Source organism: Mandrillus leucophaeus, unplaced genomic scaffold, assembly GCF_000951045.1.
Source record: "Mandrillus leucophaeus isolate KB7577 unplaced genomic scaffold, Mleu.le_1.0 Scaffold408, whole genome shotgun sequence".
Classification (NCBI taxonomy): Eukaryota; Metazoa; Chordata; class Mammalia; order Primates; family Cercopithecidae; genus Mandrillus; species Mandrillus leucophaeus.
In genome coordinates this window covers 131,584-158,756 of record NW_012104343.1, presented here as the reverse complement: position 1 = coordinate 158,756, position 27,173 = coordinate 131,584, and the positions used below count along the sequence as shown (strand labels likewise).

At 36.9% G+C, this 27,173-nt stretch overlaps 1 protein-coding gene across 2 annotated transcripts in view; it reads left to right on the top strand.

Annotated features, from left to right (window-relative positions):
- Nucleotides 1-27,173, top strand: part of SCYL2 (SCY1-like 2 (S. cerevisiae)) — a 69,961-nt gene that overhangs the window by 7,663 nt on the left and 35,125 nt on the right. For both annotated transcript variants that reach the window (XM_011992217.1, XM_011992216.1), the window contains exons 2-4: nucleotides 8,393-8,597; nucleotides 17,978-18,135; nucleotides 22,225-22,369. In XM_011992217.1, the coding sequence (XP_011847607.1) occupies nucleotides 8,421-8,597; nucleotides 17,978-18,135; nucleotides 22,225-22,369 (480 nt within the window). In that variant the 5' untranslated portion in view covers nucleotides 8,393-8,420. The remainder of the gene's footprint in view (nucleotides 1-8,392; nucleotides 8,598-17,977; nucleotides 18,136-22,224; nucleotides 22,370-27,173) is intronic.

The window sequence follows — 27,173 nt, the reverse complement described above, 5'->3', positions numbered from 1 at the left end:
TTTGTTTGTGCCATAGACCCTTTTGACAATTTAGTAAAGCGTGTGAATCCCTTCTCACAGTAATATTCTAGAATCAATTTGTCACTTTCTACAGAAAGCCTGCTGGGATTCTGGTTGAATTGCGTTGAGTTTGTAGATTATTAAGGATAATTGACACATTAACCATACTGAATCTTCCAATTCATGATCATAGTATATCATTCCATTTATTTAGGTTTTCTTCAGTTTCTGTTAGCAGTTTTTTGTTTTCATTGTATAGATCTTGCATAGCTTGTTAAATTTATTCATAGATATTTCATACCCTTGAAACATTATTTTTAATTTTTTAATTTTCTAATAGAAATACCTAGAAATGCAATTTTTTTTTCAAGACAGGGTTTCACCCTGTCACCCAGGCTGGAGTGCATTAGTGTGATCACGCCTCACTGCATCCTCAACCTCCCAGGCTCAAGTGATCCTTCCACCTCAGCCAACTGAGTAGCTAGGACTGCAGACATGTGCCACTGCTCCTGGCTAATTTTTAAAAACTTTTTGTTTTTAAAAATTATGTTTTTTTCCCAGGCTGATCTAGGAAATGTTTGCCAGGCTGATCTCAAACTCCTGTACTCAAGCAGTCCTTCCACCTCAGCCTCCCAAAGTTCTGGGATTACAGGCATGAATTACTATGCCCAGCCTAGAAATACAATCTTTTCAAATATGTTGTTCTTGTATTCTACTATCTTGCCAAACTTATGTATTCGTTCTGGTAGCTTTTTTGTAGATTCATTCCTTCTGATGTTCTGTGTATGCAGTTGTGTCATTTGGGAATAAATTGTTTTCTTTCTTCACAGTCTGAATGCCTTTTATTTCATTTTCTTGCTTTATTGCCTTGGCTAGGACCTCTATTGGAATGTTGAATAGAAGTGGTAAAAGTGAGTATACCTACCTTGTTCTGAAACTTAGGGAGAAAAGTGGTCAGTATTTATCTTTAAATATAATATTAGCTGTAAATATTCAAAGATGCTGTTTATCAGGTTGAGGAAGTTCCTTTCTGTTCTTAGTTTCCTGAGGGTTTTGATTATGAATTGGTATTGAATTTTGTCAATTTTTTTCTCTGCTTCTACTGAGATTATCTTGCTTTTTTTCTTTATTCAGTTAATGTGAATTACATGGATTCATTTTTAAATGTTGAATTAACATTGCATTCCTGAAGTGAACCCCATTTGGTTATGGGGTTGGATGTGATGTTCTAATATCTTAAGGATTTTTACATATTAACGAGGAACATTGGTTTGCAGTTTTATTGCCATGGCGTTATTTGGTGTTGATGTCAAGGTAATACTGACTCTATAACATGAAATGGAAAGTATCCTCTCCTCTTCTGTTTTCTGGGAGAGTTTGTGTGGACTTGGTATGATTTTTTTCCTTAAATGTTTGATGATATATGCTATTCATGTAGAAGCTTTAAGATTAGAATCTGCGGAATTTCTGTTGTTGGTCATTTGTGTCTTTTAAAATTTTTATTTTCTTTTTTTATTTTTATTTTTGAAACAGGATCCCACTCTTTGTCACCCAGGCCAGAGGGGAGTGGCACAATCATGGCTCACTGCAGCCTTGACCTCCCAGGCTTAAGCAATACTTCCACCTCAGCCTCCCAAGTAGCTGGGACCATAGCACACACCACCGTGCCCTGCAAATTTTATTTTTCTTTTTTTGTAGAAACAGGGTCTCCTTATGTTGCTTAGGCTGGTCCTGAACTCCTGGGCTCAAGTGATCCTCCTGCTTTAGCCTCCCAGAGTGTTGGGATTACAAGCATGAGCCACTACACCTTGCTACAATTTTCTTGATGAATGCAGCTAAAGTTTTGCTGATTTCATTGATCTTTTCAAAACTTTTTTTTTACTTCATTGGATTTTTTTTCCTCTTTTTCATTTCTCTATTAAATAAAGTATTAAATTACATTAAATTCAAATTACATTAAACTTTTTCATTGATTCCTCCTCTTCTGTCTACTTATTTTAATTTTCTCTTTTTCTAACTTCCTAAGGTGGAAGCTTAGACCATTATTTCAGACTTTTAAACCCCCTAATATAAACATTTACAACTATAGATTTCTTTGTAAGTACTGCTTTAGTTACGACTCACAAATTTTCATTTTCATTCACTTCAAAATATTTTTAAAATTTCTTTGTGATTTCTTTTTTAGCCCTTGGATTATTTAAAAGTGTTGATTGGCCAGGCGTGGTGGCTCACACCTGTAATCCCAGCACTTTGGGAGGCCGAGGCAGGTGGATCACAAGGTCAGGAGATCGAGACTATCCTGGCTAACACAGTGAAACCCCATCTGTACTAAAGAATACAAAAAATTAGCCGGGCGTAGTGGTGAGCACCTATAGTCCCAGCTACTTGGGAGGCTGAGGCAGGAGAATGGCGTGAACCCAGGAGGCGGAGGTTGTAGTGAGCCGAGGTTGTGCCACTGCACTCCGGCCTGGGCAACAGAGCAAGACTCCGTCTCAAAAAAAAAAAGTGTTGATTAATTTCCATATATTTGCAGTTTTTCTATGTATTTTAATCTATTATTGATTTCTAGTTTAATTTTATTGTAGTCAAAGAAAATAGTTTGTATTATTTCAGTAGTTATAAATATTTCGAGACTTGTTTCATAGCCAAGCATGTAGTTCATTTTAGTGAATGTTACATGTCTACATGAAAACAATTTGTCATTTGTAGAGTGACTGTTTTAGTTCAGGTTGTTTGGTAGTGCTGTTGAAGTCTCTGTCCTTACTGATTTTCTTCCTGCTTGCTCTGTGTTACTAAGTGAGAACTCGTAAAGTCTCCAACTATAATTATGAATTTGTCTATTTCTTCTGTCCGTTCTGCCACTTTCTGCTGCATTTATTTTGAAGTTCTCTTATTGGGTGTGTACATATTTAGTATTGTTATGTCTTTTTGGTGAATTGACAACTTTGTCATTACAAAATGACCTCTTTGTCTTCAAGCTTATTCTGTTATTAATATAGCCACTCCAACTTGGTATATTTTCACATTCTTTCACCTGTGTTTTTATACTTTTAAAGTGGGTTTTTGTAAGCAGCATATAGTTAGGTCTTGCTTTTTTATCCAATTTGACAATCTCTGCCTTGTAATTGAAATTTTAAATTGTTTACACTTAATGTAATTTATTGATATGGTTGGATTTAAGTCAACCATCTTGCTATTTATTTGGTATTTGCTGCATTTGTTTTTTTTTTCCTTCCTCTTTTCTGCTTCTTTTTATTTATTTATTTATTTATTTTTTTTGAGACGGAGTCTTGCTCTGTGCCCCAGGCTGGAGTGCAGTGGCGCGATCTCGGCTCACTGCAAGCTCCGCCCCCCCGGGTTCACGCCATTCTCCTGCCTCAGCCTCCCGAGTACCTGGGACTACAGGCGCCCACCACCTCGCCCGGCTAATTTTCTTGTATTTTTAGTGGAGACGGGGTTTCACCGTGTTAGCCAGGATGGTCTCGATCTCCTAACCTCGTGATCCGCCCGTCTCGGCCTCCCAAAGTGCTGGGATTACAGGCTTGAGCCACCGCGCCCGGGCTCTGCTTCTTTTTATATTTATTCAGTTTACTTTAGGGTTTATTTTTATCTTTACAATTTAGTTATATCACTTTATTATTTTGTAGTTATTTTATTATTCAAGGGTTTACAGTATATATCATTTAACTTACCACAACCTGCCTTCAAATGATACTGTACTGCCTCACATATAATGTAAGGATCTTTAAAAAATATACTTACATTTCCCCCTCCTGTTCTTTCTCATGCCAGTTCTTCTACATATGTTATAAGCACAATACATTTTTATTATTTTTGTTTTAAATGATCAGCTATATTTTAAAGATATTATGACATGAAAAGTATTTTTTATATACCTACATCATTTTTATTTTTATTGTTCTGCTTTAAAAACTTTCTTGTTTTTTTTTTTCTTTTTCCTTTCTTTTCTTAGAGAGAGGGTCTTGTTCTGTCACCCAGGCTGGAGTACAGTGGCACAATCACAGCTCACTGCAGCCTCCACCTCCTGGTCTCAATTGATTCTTCTGCCGCAGCCTCCTGAGTAGATGAGACTACAGTCAGGTGACACCATACCTGGATAACTTTTCTATTTTTTGTAGATGGGGTCTTACTATGTTGCCTAGGCTCGTCTCGAACTGCTGGGCTCAAGTGGTCCTCCCAGCTCTACTAGTTTTTATAGTGATTATCTGTTGTTTTTCTGAAAATGTCTTTATTTCACATTGAGTTTTGAAAGTTTTTTCCCCAACCTATAGAATTCTAAGTTGACAGTTTCCTTTACCAGTTTTAAAGACCTCATTCACTTGTTCTCTGGCATGTGTTGTTTCTGCCAAATCTGGGGAAATTCTTTTTTTTTTTTTTTTTGAGACAGAGTCTTGCTCCTTGCCAAGCTGGAGTGCCGTGGTGCGATCTCAGCTTACTGCAGCCTTCTCCTCCCGGGTTCAAGCGATTCTTCTGCCTCAGCCTCCTAAGTAGCTGGGACTACAGGTGTGCACCACCTTGCCCAGCTAATTTTTGTATTTTTAGTAGAGATGGGGTTTCACCATGTTTGCCAGGATGGTCTCCATCTCTTGACCTCGTGATCTGCCTGCCTCAGCCTCCCAAAGTACTGGGATTACAGGCATGAGCCACCGCACCTGGCCAGTCTGGGGAAATTCTTATCTTTGTTCTTATGTGTAATTTACTTGTTTTCTGTGGCTGCTTCTAAGATTTTTCTTTTAATCACTGATTTTCAGCTATTTGGTATATCTATGTATGGGTTTCTTTGTGTTTATCCTGTGTGTGGTTTATTTAATTTCTTGGAGCTTTGTATAGCAGCAGTCCCCAACCTTTTTGGCACCAGGGATCAGTTTCCTGGAAGACAGTTTTTCCATGGATGGGGTGTGGGGGACTTGGTTTCAGGGTGAAACTCTTCTACCTCAGATCATCAGGCATTAGTTAGATTCTCACAAGGAGCACACAACCTAAATCCCTCACATGTGCAGTTTGCAGTAGGGTTCACGCTTCTATGAGAATCCATTGCTGCCACGTATCTGACAGGAGGCGGAGCTTAGGCAGTGATGCTTGCTCGCCTACCGCTCACCTGCTTTGCAGCCCGGTTCCTAATAGGCCATGGACTGGTACTAATCTGCGGCCTGGGGGTTGGGATCTACTGTTGTGTAAGTCACATCATCTTGCTTCTTGGCATGTCAAATAGTTATTGATTGCCTGCTGAACATTGTGAATGTTACATTGTTTAGTATCTGAATTTTTTGTGCATGTTATATGTCTTCTTTTCATGACTATTGGGTTTTGTTCCGGTAGGCAGTTTAGTAATTTATTATTACTTCAGTTATTTGAGAATTGATTTTAAAGCAGATTTAGATTAACTTTTACACTAAGGGTGGTTTACCCCACTATTAAGGCATGGTTCTTACAAGGTTTCTGCTAAATGTCTTAGTGGTCAGTGAAGACTCACTACTCCAGCTGATGAAATACCGAATGATTTGCAGCCTTGTGTGAACTTTAAAACTATTCAACTCTTAGCTCTCTAGTTTGGTTCTTGCCAGACCTGGTGGAGTGTCACACTATGTATGCATAAGCATGTGTGGGACCAGGGAACAGAGCATGAAGGGGACCTCTATGCATTTTTTTTAGCTTCATTCACTTTGAAATTGTGTCTCAGAACTTTCATCTACCTCCGCATTCTTGAATGCCAGTTTGTCCCTCCAGCTTCTCCATTCAGCTAGATAGCTACCTGGAATTCTGCTTTATGCTCTGTAGTGTGCAATGTGCCTCTGGGGCAATCCTGGTTCTCTTGTTAGTTCTCTTTCTTACTGGGATCAAAGGCTCTTGCTGCCTGTTCAGTGTCTGAAAAAATGTGTTTCATATATTTTGTTCAGTTTTCTAGTTGTTAAAAGCAAGAGGGCAGATTCACTCTTTGTTCCTCCCTTATGGCCAGAAGTTAGAGTAACTTATTCATTTATTTACTTAGAGTAATATTTTTAAATATATGAAATAAAAAGTATAGAATAAAAACATTATTTTGAAATAATTGTAATAACATTTCCATAACTACAAAATGGTTTTATATATGTTTAATGCATTCAATATAACAAAGCCTAGTATGGGGTCCTAATAGTACCTCTAATTATCTTTGAAGTCTTTACCTGACTCCAGATTAGGAACTGCTACCTTAAAACTGTCTATGCCCATGTATTCCCTGAGAAGTCTTCAGGTAACCCTAGAGATACAGACATTACAGTTTGAAGAAAGCTTCCTTTAGCTTTCTTCAACTAAAGATGTCAACAGACATCATCACAATTAGAGTCTATTTTAATTTACCAAAGGAGAAAAGTTAAGCCTGGCAATTACTAATTATTAACACTGGTTGAATATCCCTAATCCAAAAATCTGAAGTGCTCCAAAATCTGAAACTTTCTGAGCAGTGACATGGTGCTTAAAGGAAATGCTCATTGGAGCATTTCGGATTTTAGATTTTTGAGTTAGGGTTGCTCAATCAGTAAGTATGTAATGCAAGCATTCCAACATCTGAAAAAAATTTAAAAATCCAAAATGCTTCTGGTCCCAAGCATTTAGGATAAATATTCAGCCTGTAACAACTGCTGATCATTATGCTTATTAAAAGTTACCAAATAAGTATTCATTAATGACACGTCATTCATAACAAAGCTATGTAAAATTTTAAAAATAATCTTCAGATTTTATGCTTATGCTTGTTATGCATGTATTTTATTGCCCCTTTACCATCAGTGCTTTTTTTTTTTTTTTTTTGGAGATAGAGTCTGGCTGTCACCCAGGCGGGAGTGCAATGGTGCTATCCTAGCTCACTGCAGCTCCCCATCCCGGGCTCAAACGATCCTTCCACCTCAGCCTTCCAAGTAGCTGGGAGTACAGGCACATGCCGCCATTCCTGGCTAATTTTCATATTTTTTGTAGAGACAGGGTTTCTCCAGGCTTCCCAGGCTGGTCTCAAACTCATGAGCTCAAGTGATCCACCTCCATCAGCCTCCCAAAAGTGCTGGGATTACAAGCATGAGCCACTGTGCCTGGCCAATGTTTCTCTTTTAGGAGATTTTCTTAAGTGATTTGATAGTTGAGTGTAATTATTATTTAATTATGAGTAAAACTTTTTATAAAATACCATTTTGGGCTAGACGTGGTGGCTTATTTATTCCTGTAATCTCAGCACTTTGGGAGACCAAGATGGGAGGATCACATGAGGCTAGGAGTTTGAGACCAGCCTGGGCAACGTAGCAAGACCCTGTCTCTACAGAAAAATAATAATAAAGAAAATACAAATTTATTGCTTAGTAAAACGTTAGCATCTTTTAAGTTTTATATTGTTTTTAATGTGAAGTGATCGACACCTGTGAAAAGGGGTGGAAAAAGAAAAAATAAGAGTAAATTTTTAAATGTGAAGTGAGAGTCAGACCGTCTATATTTGTTGTTGTTGTTGTTGTTGTTGTTTTTGAGACAGAGTCTCGTGCTGTCACCCAGCCTGGAGTGCAGTAATGCGATCTCAACTCTTGACTCACTGCAACTTCCGTCTCCCGGGTTCAAGCAATTCTTGTACCTCAGTCTCCTGAGTAACTGGGATTATAGGAGTGCGCCACCATGCCTGGCTAATTTTTGTATTTTTTGTAGAGATGGTTTTTCGCCATGTTGGCCCGACTGGTCTTGAACTCCTGGCCTCAAATGATCCTCCTGCCTTGGCCTCTCAAACCCCACAAACCCCACTTTAAGTCTTTTTTTTTTTTTTTTTTTTTGAGATGCAGTCTCTCTCTGTCACCAAAGCTGGAGTGATCCCGGCTCACTGCAACCTCCACCTCCTGGGTTCAAGTGATTCTTGGGCCTCAGCCTCCCAAGTAGCTAGGACTACAGGCACCCACCACCATGTTTGGCTAATTTTTGTATTTTTAGTGGAGATGGCGTTTCACCATGTTGGCCAGCTGGTCTCAAACTTCTGGCCTCAGGTGATCCGCATGCCTTGGCCTCCCGAAGTGCTAGTATTACAGGCATGAGCCACCATGCCCATCCCCCACTATAAGTCTTACAGCATCCGTGTTATACAGTTGAGCAATATTCATTCTCTTTCTTAATGTCATTGTCAAGTGTGAATATATCTTTTTCTGGTCAGTGAGAACTGAGGTTGAAACAAACAGTTTGATTTCTGGACTTACATTTGTACTAAAGTGTATTGGGTTCTGAGGACAAAACCAACATACAACTTTTATCTATATAGGATTATTCTGTTCACTGTTTGGGAGATCTTATGCTTTTCAAATTAAACTATGAATAAATGCTTATACAAATAAGAAATGATCAGTTCTCCACTATCCTTCTGTTTTTCTAGGTGACTGTAACTACCCAATATTGCAGCCATGGAGTCCATGCTTAATAAATTGAAGAGTACTGTTACAAAAGTAACAGCTGATGTCACTAGTGCTGTAATGGGAAATCCTGTCACTAGAGAATTTGATGTTGGTCGACATATTGCCAGTGGTGGCAATGGGCTAGCTTGGAAGATTTTTAATGGCACAAAAAAGTCAACAAAGCAGGTAAGTTTTAATTCAGCATCCAGTTGGAAAAAACACACATGCTAAGAACCATAAAATGCATGTATGCATTTTTATGTTAAGAAATGCCAAAAGTTCTTTAATAGGTTCTTAAATGAGTTTTTTAGTTCTCATTTTATCTTACGCTGTCATACAAAAAACAAATGCTTTTAAATATGCTCTGAATCCTCCTGGTTACAGATACACTGTTTGACATACCATATCATCTTGAAATCTAATTTTGCTTACTTCATAAACATGTCAGTTGAGCAAACTACTATATTAAATTGTAATATTTAGCGAAGTATATGTTTTAGGATAGAAATTGCCATGTTTGTTAAATTTTCTTTTCATGTTTGTCAGTATGTTACTGGCAAAATACCCAGTTAAATTTTTCAATGTTAAGTGTGTCTTAGTGCAGTCTTAGTGCTGGGATTACAGCATGAGCCACTGTGCCAGGCCAAAATCACTGTTTTCAAAAGTACTTTTACTTCCCTACAAATGAAATATATGGGTTGTAAAATGTAAAGGATTTCTTATATATACCTCCCAATAACTATCACAGTCATACAATTGTGGGTATGCATTATTTGCTACTTTTCTGAAGTTAGCTTATTTTCCAGCTAAGTACATTGAAGACCGAATTGGCTTTGGTTATCCTTTTATGAAATAGGAATCTTAGTCCTGTGGTAATTTGCTGGTATGTCATTTGTATCCAACCTGTTAAATCTTGTTTTTATTGCCATTTGGAAGTCTTTATTGAAATTCAGAGTTGATCTGCATCTGAAATGCTGATCGATTTGTTGCTTTTGAACATTGCTTTTTCTTCAATTCACCATAAGCTCATCCAAAAAAGTAAATGGTTTCTTGAGTATTGACTACCTAAAAACTATTAATGAGGTCATGAGTTGTGTAAATGAACAACCTCCTCTGATCCCAGCACACATTGCTTTTACAATCAGTTATATAAGGGGAAAACAAAATAACATTTACAAAATTAGACATTTTTATTAAGGATGTGATAATATATAATAGCATCTCTGTGCCTAACCAGAAAGGTTCTAGGTAGTTGTGGTAATATCAGTATTTCATATGCTGAAATCTCCTGATGATGTTGGAGCTTCTAGAACATGAGAACCAGGCACAAATGATAGAACCCCATTCTCAACTGCTGACTGTCAGCACTGGATTTTCTTAGGAAACTTTACTGCATTCCACTTTTTTTCTATATTTATTGCTTTGGAATGAAAGGTGGTACACCAGTAAGCTCAGTGGATATAGGTTCAAATTTTCTTTTTTTGCCTCCATCAACTTGCAGGGGTCAGAACTAAGTATCCTGTCTTTACTACTGGTTAATTTTTTAAAGAATAACTAAGTCCTTAACCACCTTGACATTGAAGCATCATTTAAATTTCTCCTTTAATTGAAAAGTTTTAATTCTTTCTCATTTGTCTCATTTTTACTCAGTGAATCATACCAAATATACAGTCTAGAGCTGTGCTACCCAATATGGTAGCCAAAGTTAAATTAATTTAAATTCCTTAGTTGTACTAGTCACATTTCAAATGTTCCATGGCTGCATGTGGCTCGTCTAGGACCACTGTACTGGACAATGTAGATAGAGAACTTTCTATCTTTACAGAAAATTCTGTTGATGGGACAGTGGTGATCTAGATAACCTGGAAGAAAAATAATGAAAAAAGATAACTGTTCTTGATCTCTTTTTTCTCCGTAAAGAGGCATTAAGACTCAGGGCGTCCTTTCTACCCTCTCAGTCTTTCTTGTGCCATATTGCAGTTGTGTTATATGGCAGCATATATGATCTGAAATTTGACATTGAGTTTGAGGTAAACAATTGGTTAGGAGTTTGGGACGGGGGATTTTCACACATAGTTTTAATATTTGAAGACAGCCAGGTGCGGTGGCTCATGCCTGTAATTCCATCACTTTGGGAGGCTGAGGTGGGCAGATCACTTGAGGTCGGGAGTTTTAGACCAGTCTGGGCAACGTGGTGAAACCGCATCTCTACTAAAAATACAAAAATTAGCTGGGTGTGGTGGCACATGCCTATAGTACCAGCTACTCGAGAGGCTAAGGCAGGAGAATCTCTTGAACCTGGGAGGTGGAGGTTACGGTGAGCTGAGATGGCACCATTGCACTCCAGCCTAGGTGACAGAGCAAGACTCCGTCTCAAAAAAAAGAAAGAATAAGACATTAAGATTTTTCAGTTATTATTTGGATAAATTTACCAAATTATAAGGTTCGTAAACATATTGAAATTGATAGCTCTTTACTGATAGCTTATTGGCTTTTTAAGCTACTATTTAAGTTTTATACTAATGGTATATGCTATTAGTGAACTTGTAGAGCTGTTTAGTTTCTTTTTCTTTTTCTTTTTTTTTTTTTTTTTGAGAGAGCGTCTCGCTCTTTCGCCCAGGCTGGAGTGCAATGGTGCGATCTGGGCTCCCTGCAACCTCCGCCTCCCGGGTTGAAGCAATTCTCCCACCTCAGTCTCCTGAGTAGCTAGGACTACAGGCGCGCGCCACTATGGCTGGCTAATTTTTGTATTTTTGGTAGAGACGGGGTTTCACCACCTTGGCCAGACTGGTCTAAAACTCCAGATCTCAAGTGATCTGCCTGTCTCAGCCTCGCAAAGTGCTGGGATTCAGGCATGAGCCACCACGCCCGGCCTAGTTTCTTTTTTGAGTGTTCATTTAGAAGCGGCTCTTAGTTTTTCGTTATTATTTTTTTCTGGAATCTCAGCTGGGAGGCTAAAGACATCTCCAGGTGATATTTAGAGAATAAAAATTGTGGTATTGGCCAGGCATGGTGGCTCATGCCTGTAGTCTCAGCACTTTGGGAGGCCAACGTGGAAGGACCCCTTCAGCTCAGGAGTTTGAGACCAACATGCGCAATGTAGGGAGACTCTGTCTAAAAAAAATTGTGTAGTCTGCTTAATTTTTAAAATATAAACTTATTTTTAATAACTTATGTTCAGCATATTATAGAATATTGCACAAATCCTGAGTGTACAGCTTATGTTCACAGTGAATATACCCATGTAACCAGCATCCAGACCAATTAAAAAAAACTACTAATACTGGTGTCCTTTCCTAGTCATTATTCCTAACCACTACCCTGTCCTTTAACACTAGAATAATTCTGCCTGTTTTTGAACTTTATTTAAATAGAATTGTATATACTCTTGTATTTGACCCCTTTTCCTTAATAGTATATGGATAAGCTAATCTGTGTTGTTGAACAACGCAGTTTTTCTTTTCATTGATAGAGTACAGCTGTAGACATTCTTGTTTGTGCCTTTGGCACATATGAGGCATTACCTAGGTATGGAATTGCTAGGTTGTAGTGTATGTGTTCATTGCCAAATAGTTTTTCCAGTGTGATGCCAGTGTACTAGAAACTTCCACCAGCAGTTACAGTTTCTTCACATCCCTGCCAATGTTGTTATATAGTCTTTTTAATTTTAGACATTCTGGGTGGAGGGCTTATTTAATTTTTGAAAATTCAGTGAAATATTCCCTGCTTCCCTCTCTTCTGAGCTTTAAGAATGTCTGATAGGTAATTCAGACATAGAATTTATACCATTATATTTCTGTTATAGCTTTCTAACTGACTTAGTCTTTTTACACAATTTCATGTTTTCAGGCTTAAAATGGTCATTTGAATATAGGTATTATTTTCAAACATATTGTTATGTTCTTTGTTATAAATATTTATTTGAGAGGTATTTCTGAGGCAAATGCCCTTGGTTGGATTTCGTTGACTTTGCTAATTTTTAAGTTATACTTTATTTAAACTAGTCATTAAAGATGGAAATTTTTATTTTGGCCAAGCTATATATATAATGAGAAATGTTTACCATATATATACGTACATACGTGTATGTCCTTTAAAAATTGGAATACTATGTTATCTGTTAGGTAGGAATATTATGACTATCAAGGCTGCTAATTTGTTTAAATGATTTCTAATAAAACACCACATACGTGTAATTTCCGTCTCAGCTATGTCCCTGATTTTTACCTCCTTTCAAGTGGAAGAATAATTCTACATTTTGAAATTTCTTTCAACTGTCAAATATCAAGCTAAGGGATTTATTTTGGAAGAAGATGTTTAAAAAAATGTGTATGTATGTGTATATGTTTATACATGTAATTTTGCCTGGTCTTGGGATATTTAAGCATTTATTTAGTAAGCATTTCTGTTGATCTTGACATAAGATTCTGTGTTGTCAAGGAATTACCCTTCAAAATTGATTAGTTTAACATTTATGAGTAGTCTTCTAGTACTCTACATTTATTATGACCTTTTATATTTGCTTTTGCAGTAGACCTTTTTTCTTGAAAAAAAAAAAAAAGGTAGCTTTGTGTTAGTTTGCTTTAAAAGTTGTATTTGTTGACCTGATATTTTTGCCCTACTTCAGGGACTTCATAACACCTCCCTGAAATGACTGTTTCTATGAGGATAGTGAAGATTGATTGATTTCTAATAATTATTATATAATAAATACTTAATTGTTGTTCATATCTTACCCACTCTACCAAACGTCAGGTTGGCCATAATCCCTTCCTTACTATAAAATGTACAGGACATAATCCTTCCTTACTACAAGATACACATTGTGTTATCCAGATGCCAGTATTCATGGATGAGGCTTGCTAATATTATATATACCAAAGCATAATTAAATTATAATAAATAATTAAATTAGAATAATTAATAGTTTTAAAATAAAGGAAACTTTTGTGCAAAGCCAAATATACTAGTCATGTCACCTAGACAAAATATGATCATAAACTAGGAATTTTAAGGGGTATGTTTTTACCTTTCATTCTTCTCAACAACTTATTTTTAACTTAATGTAAATAAAAGTTTATATTTTGGTTTATTGTTTTGAAGAAAGAACATCCCAAAATCAGATGAAAAATGGAGTGTGTGATGCTTGATAGTCACCACCAGCCAGTCATGAGGGTCCATAAAATAGAGATCTCAGGGAACATCTGTGTTCCAGAAACCACCTCTGGTGCCTCTGAGGGTTAGATTAGTGGAGGTCGTGATCGCTGTTGGAAAATTATGTAATTTAAATTTTATTACTTAAAACTATCTTGTTATCAACAGAGCTCAACTTTGTAGTAAGCAAACTAGCTTCTTTTTTTTTTTTTCCCCCCAGAGATGGCAGTTTTAATATGTTGCTCAGGCTGGAGTGCAGTGGCTATTCACAGGCACAACCATAGCTTACTACAGCCTTGACCTCCTGGGCTCAAGCGATCCTCCCACCTCAGCCTCCCAAGTAGCTGGGATTACAGGCATGTGCCACCATGCGTGACTCACAAGTAGCTCTCAAAAATTATAAATTAGGTCTGTATCAAATGGGACGTATACTGTATTGTGACAGATACTACAGTTTTTTAGAATATTTTCATAGCCTTTTTTGTTTAAAGTTAGGTTATTGAGAAAAAATACCTTTTAGTGAGTGTCTTTCTTTGCCAATGTTTTTAAAGAATAAGCAATGAATAAATAAAGAATAGTATGCCATATATTGCTTATATTTTGCTCTAATAATTTTTGTATTAAAAAACTCTCAAAATTTACAGTTAACAGTTGTTGAATCTTAAGCAGAAGACATACTGGATGATTGTGCTATTTGATCTTTTCTGTATATTTGAAATTTTTGTTAATAAAAAGTTAAATATTTTAATTAAAAATGATAAAAAGCTTTAATTGCTTATCTTTATTTACTATCAGTAGGCAATAGATATCTGAGTATCTTCTAGGCATAACTGCTGGGTTCTGTGGTAGATACAGAGACACATAAGACATTGTTTCTTTCTTCAAGAAGATTATAATACATATAAGGTGATTGAACTTTTGCATAAGTGATATGTGTTAGCAGAGTGGGTAGTATAGAAAAGTAGTAAAAGAAAAATGTAAGTTAGAAATTAGATTATGGTATATTCTGATGAGAGGCTTTGTACAGTGTAATAGTTTTCTTTTAGGAAGTCAGTATGAGGCCTGAGGATTAACAACACAACCTTGTTAACATTGGTTAATTTTAATCAACTGATTGAAACAAAGAGAAAATATTTTTAAGATAGTTGATAACCTATTCTGACTTATTTAGGAATCTATCGTCTTTGACCTAAAACAATGGACTGAGAGAATTCTGTGATTTTTTTCTTTTCTTTTCTTTTTTTCTTTTAAGAGATGGGGCCTTACCGTGTTGCCCAGGTTGGTCTTGAGTCCCTGGCGTCAAACCATTCTCCTGCCTCATTTTCACAGTGTTGGGATTACAAGCATGAACCACCATGCCCAGCCAGTGTTTTCTTTTTCTTCATGAACTGTAGTGTTCCTCTTTACATGTGGTGAAACTGCAAGAGCTATTTCATGTGGTCCTTTTTATATATATATATTTAGAACATCTTGAGCTGAGCATGGTGGCTCATACCTGTAATCTCAACACTTTGGGAGATTGAGGTGGGAGGCTTGCTTGGGTCCAGGAGTTTGAGACCAGCCTGGGCAACATGGTGAGACCTTGTCTCTACAAAAAAATTAAAAAATTTGTCAGGCATAGTGGCACACGGCTGTGGTCCCAGCTACTCGGGAGACTGAGGTGAGAGGATCACTTGAGACCAGGAGGTGGAGGCTACAGTGAGCCATGATTGTGCCACTGCGCTCCAGCCTGGGTGATAGAGTGAGACCCTGTCTCAAAAAAAAGAAAAAACAAAAAAACAAAAAAAAAACTTGAAAAATAAAACATTTATTTATTTTTATTTATTTATTTTTTTTGAGATGGAATCTCGCTCTGCTGCCCAGGCTCCAAAGTGCTGGGATTACAGGCATGAGCTACCGCACCGGCCACAAAACATTTAAATTGGATGTATTTATAAAATGTGTTATAGCAGAAGACTTACTAAAATAAGATTGTGCACATGAATGGCAAGATGGGAACTTGAAGTTTTAGGTCATTTGTTTTTAGTTCAAATTAGTATTATGTAAAACTCTTACCTCCTGGTTGTCCTGTGCCTCATAATGATCAGGAGTTAAGATGAGGTGTTTATATGAGTGCTATTTAAAGCTGTTACTCAGCCTAAATGACTGATTTCTTTCTTGAAGACATGCATCGTGTTTTACTTTGGTGTTCCGTATTTTCCCTGTGTTATTTCTGGGGCGACAGAATGATGTCTTGGCTAAAAATATAGTCCTGTGGACTGTGTTTGAAACTTGACTTTTTTTATCTTAGAAAACATTTTTCTTCTCCACAACATCCTCATTTGTAAAGTTAATATATTTGTCTCATAGGGTTTCTGTGAGGAATAGAATAATTCCTGAAAAGTACTTAGCACAGTGCTTGGCACATATAAATATGCAAATGCTATCTATTGTTATTTTATTATATAAATAGTTGACTTGGGAACCTCTTTATTTGTAAGATTTTCTAGTAGACTAATGCCTGAAACTTTAGCTGTAGGGTGTATTATATTTTCATGTTTTATCTCATTCCGTTTTTGACTCTGGTCTGAAAATAACAATGACCAAGGTTTGAGTTCAGGGTCAACATAATAAATGGCAGGAGTTGAATTCCATTTTGGGTTTGTGTGACTCTGGAAACTGGGCTCTTGATCACTGTTATATTCTTACATGCTGCATGTTTATTTCTGTGTGACATGGGAATGGTATTGGGTTTATATCACATCATTTTGTTTAGCTTAATATATTGATGTTCCTTATCAAGGTGACAGGATGTTGAATCTCTATCTTTCAAAGTTGATTCTTGACCACTGGTCTTGAATGTGTGTATCATTGATCATATATATGTGTCATTGATCAGATGGGTGTCAGCAGAAAACTCATCAGTAATAGAAAAGTAACAAAATACAGGTCTTGATGTTAGTGGTATAATGACATTAGCTGACATTAATTGAATATGTCAAGTAATACAGTAAGTTCTTTTTATGTTACTGTGTGACTTATTCTTCAGTGTTCCTTTGAGGTATTCATACTATTCTTTATTCTTTTTTTTTTTTTTTTCTGTTGAGAAAATTTGCCCAAAGGCAGCTGGTCAGTTGAAGGGAAATTGACTCAAAGTCTCCTCTGATCTAATGCCAGCGTCTGGAGTGCTGTATAAATACATTCTCTGTTGTTTTATTGTAGTAAATGCTGCCTTATTCACAAATGCTTGGGGGAATGTTGTGTTTTAATTGAGTTACAGTGCTAAATAATTCCTTTTTGTTGCCACTTTTGAGAGACTTACTCCTCTAATATCCTTAACTCATTTATATACATAAGGAACCCTCTTTTTACAAGTTATGTTTGAGAAATTTATCAGATTGGATTTTTTGCGGTGAATCTCTATGAGATGATTGAGTTGCCAGGCTAACTTGTGTAAATAATAATGCTAATGTAGCGAAAATGCAGAACAGAAGAAAATAATTAGAAGAGAAAAAAATGAGAATAGAAAAATAATGTCTTGGATATTGATAGTTGAGTAGCAGTAGGTTTAATTTGAGGCTTTCAAAGACATAGAAATTCTGAAAGAGTTTCTAAATCTTTCAAGGAATTTTGGAAGGCTAGCATTCTTTGCTAATTTTGCTTCCAGTTTATTTTGCATTATTACCGAGAACACACATCAGTGATTTAACCCATCACCTATCAGTAGAGTTTTTTTTTATTGATTTGTTAAGAGGAGGTAACTAGATGAGAACTGTTTTTCCTTGGGTATCTGAGAGATAGTGAAAGGAAGAAGCTGATAAGGAGGATGTGTGCTTTTAATAGTACAAAATAAGCTGTGAATGATTTCAAAGAGAGGTGGTGGGAGAGCAAGTCCCTGTACTAGTAGCCATTTACATTTACTGCCCCAACAAGATGGGGGATAGGAAGGTATGAGATAGAATATAGATTATTCATATCTAAAAGATACTGCAAATTTGTTTTTCTTACAAACAAGTGCTCCCTGACATACAACCTTTCTTTCAAAAAGCATTTCAAGATTTCGTAGTATACTTCAGGATTATCACTGTAAGTTACATTTTAAATTTTTAAACATTTTCTTTGAATTCTGTGTCCGTAAGAGTTTACTACACAGGAAACAACAGACTGTACACAGTTAATATGTATCTGTGATAGCAGAATTCAAAGGTAAGGTTTTTTTCCTGTGTTCTTTAGATGAGGACTCTAGGTTTTACACCTTTCAAAGTGTTTAGGTTTACTATCATAAGGAAACCAACTCTTTGATATCAGAAAAGTATTACAATGATGCTAAAATTTTTATGGCGTAGTTATTTCTATTTGTAGATTGTGACATTCATATAATTTTATTACTTTTCTATATTTCTTGACTAAAATTACCCAATTCTTTTATTTAGGAAGTGGCAGTTTTTGTCTTTGATAAAAAACTGATTGACAAGTATCAAAAATTTGAAAAGGATCAAATCATTGATTCTCTAAAACGAGGAGTCCAACAGTTAACTCGGCTTCGACACCCTCGACTTCTTACTGTCCAGCATCCTTTAGAGGAATCCAGGTAAATTTTTATAAAAACTTACATAGTAGACTTCCTGAACAAATAGTTAAAAATAATTTTATATTTGAAGTCTGTCCGTTTCAAGTATTATCAGTGAAAAATTCTTATACTGTCAGTGTTGAGTTCTTATACATTTGTTTTCTCCCTAAAATTTATTTGCACTGTCTATGTATATGTCTCTCTTTGAAATATTAATACTTTCTTTACTTTTGCCATGATTCTGTACTTCAGTGCCTACCCTGTGCTATTCACTACAGTAGTCAAAGTAGAAGATGCAAGGGTATGGAATACAGTTCTTGCCTGAAAGTAGCTGTCCTTGCTAATTTGCTAGAATTTCTTGTCTCCTTTTCATTGGTACAGTATTTGGAAGCCAATTTTGTGTGTGTGCCAACTATTGTTTCAGACATTTAACCTTCTACTATGCCCAGCATGTCAGTCCATAGCTCTCAGTTACTTTACCATCTATTTTTCTCAAGGGTGCACTTGGGAAGTGTTACTGAGAATGACAAGAAAATGAAATTTATGTAATCTTAACTGGACCCTCAAGCCTGTGGCACTTTTAATACGCCTTTAGATAACCTTTTCGACATTACTTATAACCCCAAATTTATGCCTTTCTTCCTTCTTCCTCAGCAGACTGTATTCCCCTCTCTTAATTCAGAAAATCTTAATCAGATCGTTTGGTATTTGTGTCCTGTGGCCCTGTTGGCCCTTAGGATTTTTAAGTATAGGGGAAAAATGGGAAGATGGAGGACACAGAGCTGGCAGGGTTCCAGGCTGTGTGGAATGAAGGTCCCATCTCCCTTCAATTGTACAGTTTTGCTTTTATCTTTTATTATATTTTGAGTTTCTGCAACTTGGAATCTTCAGTAACCCACACTTCAAAGGCACAAGATCTTTTTTTTAAACATAAAAGGAAAAATACAAATATTTACTATGTGAAAAACTATGCTAAATGCTTTACATTGTTTAATTTATCTAATTCTCACAATTAACACAGAACAGAGGATCAAAGAAACAATGGTTTTAAGTGCTAGAGCTAGGATTCATTTTGTCATTTTGATTCCTGAGTCCATGTTTTTATTTTTTACTGCACCCTGCTGTATCTACTCAAAAATATGCTCATGTGTCAGTTGATTGATCGAGACAGAGTCTCACTCTGTTGCCCAAGCTGGATTACAGTAGTGCCATCATAGCTCACTGCAGCCTCAAACTCCTGGGCTCAAGTGATCCTCCTGCCTCAGCCTCCCAAGTAGACTACTACAAGTGTGTGCTACTATGCCTAGCTAATTTTTTGATTTTTAATTTAAAACTTTTTTGTTTTGTAGAGATGGGGTCTTACTATATTACCCAGGCTTATCTTGAACTCTTGGCCTCAAGTGATCCTCCCTGGGATTACAGGTGTGAGTGACTGTGCCTGGCCTCTTTTTCTTTTTTAATTTTTGGGATGGGGTTTCGCTATCGTTGCCCAGGCTTGTCTTGAACTCCCGAGCTTAAGTGATCCTCCTGCCTCAGCCTCTTAAGTAGCTGGGACTACAGATGCATGCCACTGTACCTGGCTTGCTCATATGTCTCTTGCCATAAAAATATTTTTCATTGCCTTTCTTTTCATTGATAAACCCAGAACACTATAGTTTCTGTCTCTTTAATACTGTTGTGAATCCTGTATCCCAACATAGACTGTATCCCAGCGTAGAAATCTATGTAATCTTAACTGGACCCTCAAGCTTGTGGCACTTTTAATACTCCTTTAGATAACCTTTTCCACATTACTTATAACCCCAAATGTATGCCTTTCTTCCTTCTTCCTCAGCAGACTGTATTCCCCTCTCTTAATTCAGAAAATCTTAATCAGATCGTTTGGTATTTGTGTCCTGTGGCCCTGTTGGCCCTTAGGCATTTTAAGTATAGGGGAAAAATGGGAAGGTGGAGGACACAGAGCTTATCCCACATGTATCCTACACTTTCCTGACTCTGTATTTCTTGGTGCTATTTCCTCTGGAGTGTTTTCTATCAGTATCTCTAATGTCACCTATTAGAATCCTACCTATCCTTGTTATTTTATGTTGTATTTACATGCCTTATATCTTGTAATTGCGTTTCAAGTCTCTTGAGGGGAGAAGGACTATGAGTTATACTTTTCTATGTCCCTGCAGCTTTTTGTATAGCGATTTAAATATTATAGAATTAGGAATTTATTGGCAATCATGAAGAGAGACAATTCAAAGATTACTTTAAGATATCCTAATTGTTAGGCTGTAAAAATTGTAGTAGTATTGATAGAAATAGGGACACTTTAGGGAAGAAAAAGAAAACTTCCAGTTTTTAATGAATTAATAATACTGAGATGACACTGGAATTACCCAAAGGAAATGTACTACAGAAAGAGTAATTCAGATGACAGGCCAGAGTTGGTGATGTATATGGGGATGAGTCACTTACAGGCAGTAATTAAAACCTAAAACAAAGTGAGTTTTTCAAGAGTATGAGTAAAAGGAGCAGAGTACTGAGGAAAGAACCTTGAAATGTAGGGAAAACGAGAGCCAAAGAAAAAATTAGGAGAAATATTGTCGTATGGCAGGAGAATTGGCAGCATGTCATGGAAGCAAAAGGAAGGAAAAAAACCCACTAACACTGGGGAACACAGAATAAAAAAGAAAATAAGAACAGAGAAGAATTCGTTACATTTGACCAGTGAGAGGTTGTTAGTCACATTCAGTAATTTTAGTAGAATGACAGTTTGGAAGCTAAAAAAGTAGATTCAAAGGGACTTAGCAGAGAAGACACTATGTGAGTCTGTAAGACAGTTTTTTTTTTTTTTTTTACCTTACAGTTCAACAAAAGCATGCCTTATGGTCCATTGTGTTAATGGGCTAAGTGTTGGGAGTACAGAATAAGGCAGCTTCCTTGATAATGGCTGAGCAGGTAGCAGGACAATGTGACCCTTTCTCTCCTTCAACCTAAGCTCTGTTTTTATTTCTTATATATTAAGCTTCTGCATATGCTCTCATTTGAAAAACAGATTTAAGGCAGAAGAAAAGTTATTCAGGTACTGGAATAGATATCTGTTAAAGGACATAACTGCCATTTAACAGTTACTACGCAGGCCCAGAAGCTTTATATAGCCACGTTACTGAACTACTCTGTAGTTCTTCATTGCCAGAGCCTAAAGCCTAAGGCCTAAAATGTTAGGGCTTGAGTGGCAAATGCTTGGTAATTATAATACCTGTGGTAAGCTTATTGAGCTTACATGCTTTATGTATTTTACATGATTTTCTCATTTGATCTTTATATTAACCCTTTAAGGCGGATCTATTATCACCATTTTACAAATGGGTGAAGTGAGGCTCAGAACAATAGTGTCCATTGTTACCAAGATAGCACATAAGGATGCTGGGACTTAAAGTCAGGTATCTGTCCTCAAAGCCTGAGCTCTTGATCATTACTCTGTAAGGCCATTGAATGTTAATATCTAACATTTTCTGAGTTTATAAATATTCTTGTACATGAAAGGCTAGTAATTTAAAAAATTTAATAACTGATACCTTTCAAAATGACATATAAAATAGATAAAAGCAAAACTGCTTTGTGAAGTGGGAACCGGGCTGCTGGAGCTAGCTATGCCTTGTCTCTCTTCCTGACTACTCCTATTCCAGGGTCATCTGTGGGAAATCCGGAAGTTCCTTTGAGCGTATTCTGAAAATTAACAGCTTTATAAATAAAGATAGTACCATAGGTATAATGTAATGGTATTTTTAATTAGTTTATTGGTTTTCTGTAAAGAATATCAATCATTTGAACAAGACTGTTGAAGTAGTGTTTTATTTTCTCACTTTTTAAGTTTTAAAAAATATCACAATTATCACAACACTTAGTTTAAAAGACCAAGTGATTTATCTAGTATAATTTGTATGCAGAGGCTCCTAACTTTGTTGGTTTAAGTGGATTATGTCTATGCTGAAATTACCAAATGTAAAATAGTCTACTTTCTTATTGATAGTTTAATAGAAGTACTAATATTTTATGTATATTTGATTTTGATAATGTGTAATAATATGATAGTAAAAAACTTTTTCTTTTTTAAAACAGGGATTGCTTGGCATTTTGTACAGAACCAGTTTTTGCCAGTTTAGCCAATGTTCTTGGTAACTGGGAAAATCTACCTTCCCCTATATCTCCAGACATTAAGGATTATAAACTTTATGATGTAGAAACCAAATATGGTTTGCTTCAGGTATGTGTTTTTATTTAACATGTAAAAAAGAGTTATTTCCTTTAAAATTGGTTTTAGCATTTCAAACTTATTAGCCATGTAAAACTACTTTATGTAAACTTTTGGTTCTTGTTAGTAATTTAATCATTATTCCTATGTTCTGGAAATTTTTTCTGCAGTTTGTTGTTAGGCTTAAATGATATTTTAAACATATCAAACTGATAACATTGGTAACCTTTGGGGGGGTCACTTATTGGCTGGTGGATGGAGTCAATTCCTTTTGATTCTTTCGAATTTTAAACTGAACAAATTTTATAAAGCATTCAATTGAAATAAAAAAGTCTTTGATAAAAATAAAAATTTTATCTTTAAGGAATTTACGTAGTAGATATCAAGAGGTATTGTTAGCCTTTTCTTTCTTTTCTTTTTTTTTTTGAGATGGAGTTTCATTCTTGTTGCCCAGGCTGGAGTGCAATGGCGCGATCTCAGCTCACTGCACCCTCTGCCTCCCAGGTTCAAGCGATTCTCCTGCCTCAGCCTCCTGAGTAGCTGGGATTACAGGCATGCGCCACCACGCATGGCTAATTTTTGTATTATTGGTAGAGACGGGGTTTTACCATGTTGGCCAGGCTGGTCTCGAACTCCTGACCTTGTGATCCACCCACCTTGGCCTTCCAAAGAGCTGGGATTACAGGCATGAGCCTCTGCGCCTGGCTAGCCTTTTCATATATGCTCATTTTTTCAGATTTCCTTTCACTGCTTACCAAAGTAATATCTTCAAAGCTGACTTTGGCAGCTTATGCCTGTAGTCCCAGCACTCTGGGAAGCTGAGGAGCGAGGATCACTTGAGCTCAGGAGTTTGAGACAACCCTGGGCAAGACAACATAGCAAGACCTTGTTTCTACAAAAAAATTTTTAAATATTAGCTGGGCATGGTGGCGTGCACCTGTAGTCCCAGCTACTCAGGAGGCTGAGGCAGGAGGATCGCTTGAGCTTGGGAGGTTGAGGATGCAGTGAGCTATGATAGTCTTACTGCACTCCAGCTTGGGTGACAGAGTGAGAACCTATCTTAAAAAAAAATAAAATAAAATAATATCTTCAGTGCCATAGAATAAATTTATATAGTAGATTCTAAGTTCCTTTTGGGCAGACATTATTTTTATTACGTTTGAACAGCTTTATTAAGATATAATTGGCATACAGTAAACTACACATATTCAAAATATATGGTTTTATAAGTTCGACATATACTTACCTGTGAAACCATCACCACAATCAAGATATTGCATCTATTCGTAACTCCCAAGAGCTTCCTCATACCCCTTGTAATCCATCCTTCCTGTTCCTTGCAGTTTTTCTGTGCCTTATCTCAGAAAGTTACTGACCTGCTTTCTATCACTATGGATAGATTTGCATTTTCTAGAATTTTATGAGTGGAATCATATGGTACCTGTTCTTTTTCGGTCTGGCTTCTTTTTTTGTTTTTTGAGATGGAGTCTCACTCTCTTGCCCAGGCTGGAGTGCAGTAGCGCGATCTTGGCTCACTGCAGCCTCCACCTCCTGGGTTCACGCCATTCTCCTGCCTCAGTCACCTGAGTAGCTGGGACTACAGGTGCCTGCCACCACGCCTGGCTAATCTTTTGTATTGTTGGTAGAGATGGGGTTTCACTGTGTTAACCAGAATGGTCTCAATCAATCTCCTGATCTCGTGATCCGCCCGCCTCGGCCTCCCAAAGTGCTGGGATTACAGGCGTGAGCCACCGTGCCCGTGCTGGTCTGGCTTCTTTTAACCAGCATAATATTTGAGATTCACGTGTTGTGTGTATCAATAGTTGACTTTTTTTTTTTTTTAATGCCGAGTTGTTAATTTTATGAATATACCACAGTTAGTCAATTTGCCTGTTAATAATATTTAGATTGTTTCTAGTTTTTGACTACTGTGCATAAAGCTGCTATGAACATTCATGTACAAGTTTTCATATGAACATACACATTCATTTCTCTTGATTAACCGATTACTTGGGAGAGAAATGGCTAGATCGAATGGTATGTATATGATTCACTTTTTAAGAAAATGATACTGTTTTCCATAGTGGTGGTGCCATTTTACATTTCTGTCAGCAGCATATAAGAATTCCATTTTTTTTCACATCTTTGCCAAAATCTGCTATGTTTGGTCTCTTTGGTATCAGTCATTCTAACAGGTGTGCAGTAGTATCTCATAGTGCTTTTAATTTGTATTTCTCTGATCAATAATGATAGCGAGCATCTTTTCATATGCTTCTTTGCCATCTGGATGTCTTTTTAGGTGAAATGCCTCTTCAGATATTTTGCCCATTTTTTTGAGTGGGTTGTTTTCTTATTATTGACTTATGTGTGGACACAGTACATAATTTACATAATTTACAAAGGTTTTCTCCCAGTTTGTGGCTTATCTTGTTATTCTCTTCACTGTATTTTTTAAATAATTGTGGCAAAATACCATCTTAACTTTTTAAAAATTATTTTTAACTTTTGTGGGTACATAGTAGGTATATATACTTATACATGAGATACTTTGATACAGGCATGCAGTGTGTAATTGCATCATGGGAAATAGGCATCCATCTCCTCAAGCATTTATCCTTTGTATTACAATCCATTATACTCTTTTAGCTATTTTTAAATGTACAATTAAATTATTATTGACTTTAGTCACCCTGTTGTGCTAGCAAATTCTAGGTCTTATTCATTTTTTCTAACTATTGTTTTTGTACCCATTAACTATCCCTACTTTCCCCCACCTCCTGCAATTGCCCTTCCTAGCCTCTGGTAACCATCTTTCTACTCTCCATCTCCATGAGTTCAATTGTTTTGATTTTTAGCTCCCACAAATAAGGGAGAACATTGGAAGTTTGTCTTTTTGTTCCTGAGTTATTTTGCTTAACATAAAGACCCCCGGTTCCCTCTGTGTTTTGTTGCAAGTGACAGGATCTCATCCTTTTTTATGACCGAATAGTACTCCATTGTGTATATGTACCATATTTTCTGTATCTGTTCATCTGTTGATGGACACTTAGTTTGCCTCTAAATCTTGATTATTGTGAAATATCAGCAAAGTGCAGATATCTCTTTGCTATACTGATTTCCTTTCTATTGTTGAGTATGTACCTAGGAGTGGGATTGGTGGGTTGTATGGTAGCTCAAATTTTGGTTTTTTGAGGAACCTCCAAATTGTTCTTCATAGTTCTTGTACTAATTTACATCCCCCCGCAACAGTGTACGAGGGTTCTATTTTCTCCACATCCTCTCCAGCATTTGTTATTGCCTGTCTTTTGTATGAAGGCATTTTAACTAGAGTGAGATGATATCTCATTGTAGTTTTCATTTTTGTTTCTCTGATGATCATTGATGTTGGGTACCTTTTCTTATGCCTGTTTGCTATTTGTATGTCTTCTTTTGAGAAATGTCTATTCAAATCTTTTGTCCATTTTTGATCAGATTATTAGTTTTTTTTTTTTTTTTGATTGAGTTTTTTGAGTTCCTTATGTATTCTGGTTGTTAATCCCTTGTCAGATGGGTAGTTTGCAAACATTTTCTCCCACTCCGTGGATTGTCTCTTCACTTTATTGTTTATTTCATTTGATGTACACAAGCTTTTTAACTTGATGTGATCCCATTTGTCCGTTTTTACTTCGGTTATCTGTGCTCGTAGGGCATTATTCAAGAGTTCTTTGAGAACAATGTGTATTCTGTAGCCATTGGTTGAAATGTTCTGTAACTGTCTATTAGGTCCATTTAGTCTATGGTACAGATTAAGTCTGATGTTTCTTTGTTGATTTTCTGTCTGGAAGATTTGTCCAGAATTGCTGTCAAGAGCCTAGACCTGGATTTGGGCACCTCAGGAACCCACTTGGTGCTCTTCCCTGCTGTGGCCAAGCTGGTACCTAAGGTGCAAGACAAAGTTCCCTTTGCTTTTCCTCTGGTTTCTCAAATAAAAGGAGTCTTTCACCATAGCCACTACAGCTGGGAATGTGCTGGGTCACCGCCCTGAAACCAGCACAGCCCAAGACCCATGGCGTACTACGTGGGTATCACTATTGGTTATTCAGGGCCCGATGGCTCTTTAGTTAGCAGATGATGAATCCCGCCAGGACTGGGTCCTTCCCTTCAAGGCAATGGGTCCCCTTTAGCCTAGGTGTGTCTAGAAATGTCATCCATGAGCTAGGATCTAGATTGGGCCCTTAAGACTGCCTGGTGCTGTATTCTACTGTGACTGAGCAGTTACCTAAATGCAAGACGAAGTCCTTTTTACACTTCACTCTCTTCTCTTCAAACAGAAGGAAGGAGACCCTTTTGTTGCTGCCAACTGCATTGCCTGGGGTTGGGGGAGGGATGGTGCAAGCACCCCCTTATCTGTCCCAGCTGTTGTCTCCCTAGATCTCCCTAGGACACTTGCCATCCTAGTCAGTTTACTCTAAGCCTAGCCCAGGACTAAGAGTTGCATAGAAATTGCAGTCCTTTACCATTTGGTATGTTTTTGCAGTGGCTGGTACTGGTTTTTCCTTTCCATATTTAGTGCTTCCTTCAGAAGCTCTTGTAAGGCAGGCCTTGTGGTGACAAAATCTCACATCATTTGCTCGTCTGTGTAGGATTTTATTTCTCCTTCACTTATGAAGGTTAGTTTGGCTGGACATGAAATTCTGGGTTGAAAATTCTTTTCTTTAAGAGTACTGACTATTAGCCCCCACTCTCTTCTGGCTTATAGGGTTTCTGCAGAGAGCTCTGCTGTTAATCTGATGGGCTTCTCTTTATGGGTAACCTGACCTTTCTCTCTGGCTGCCCT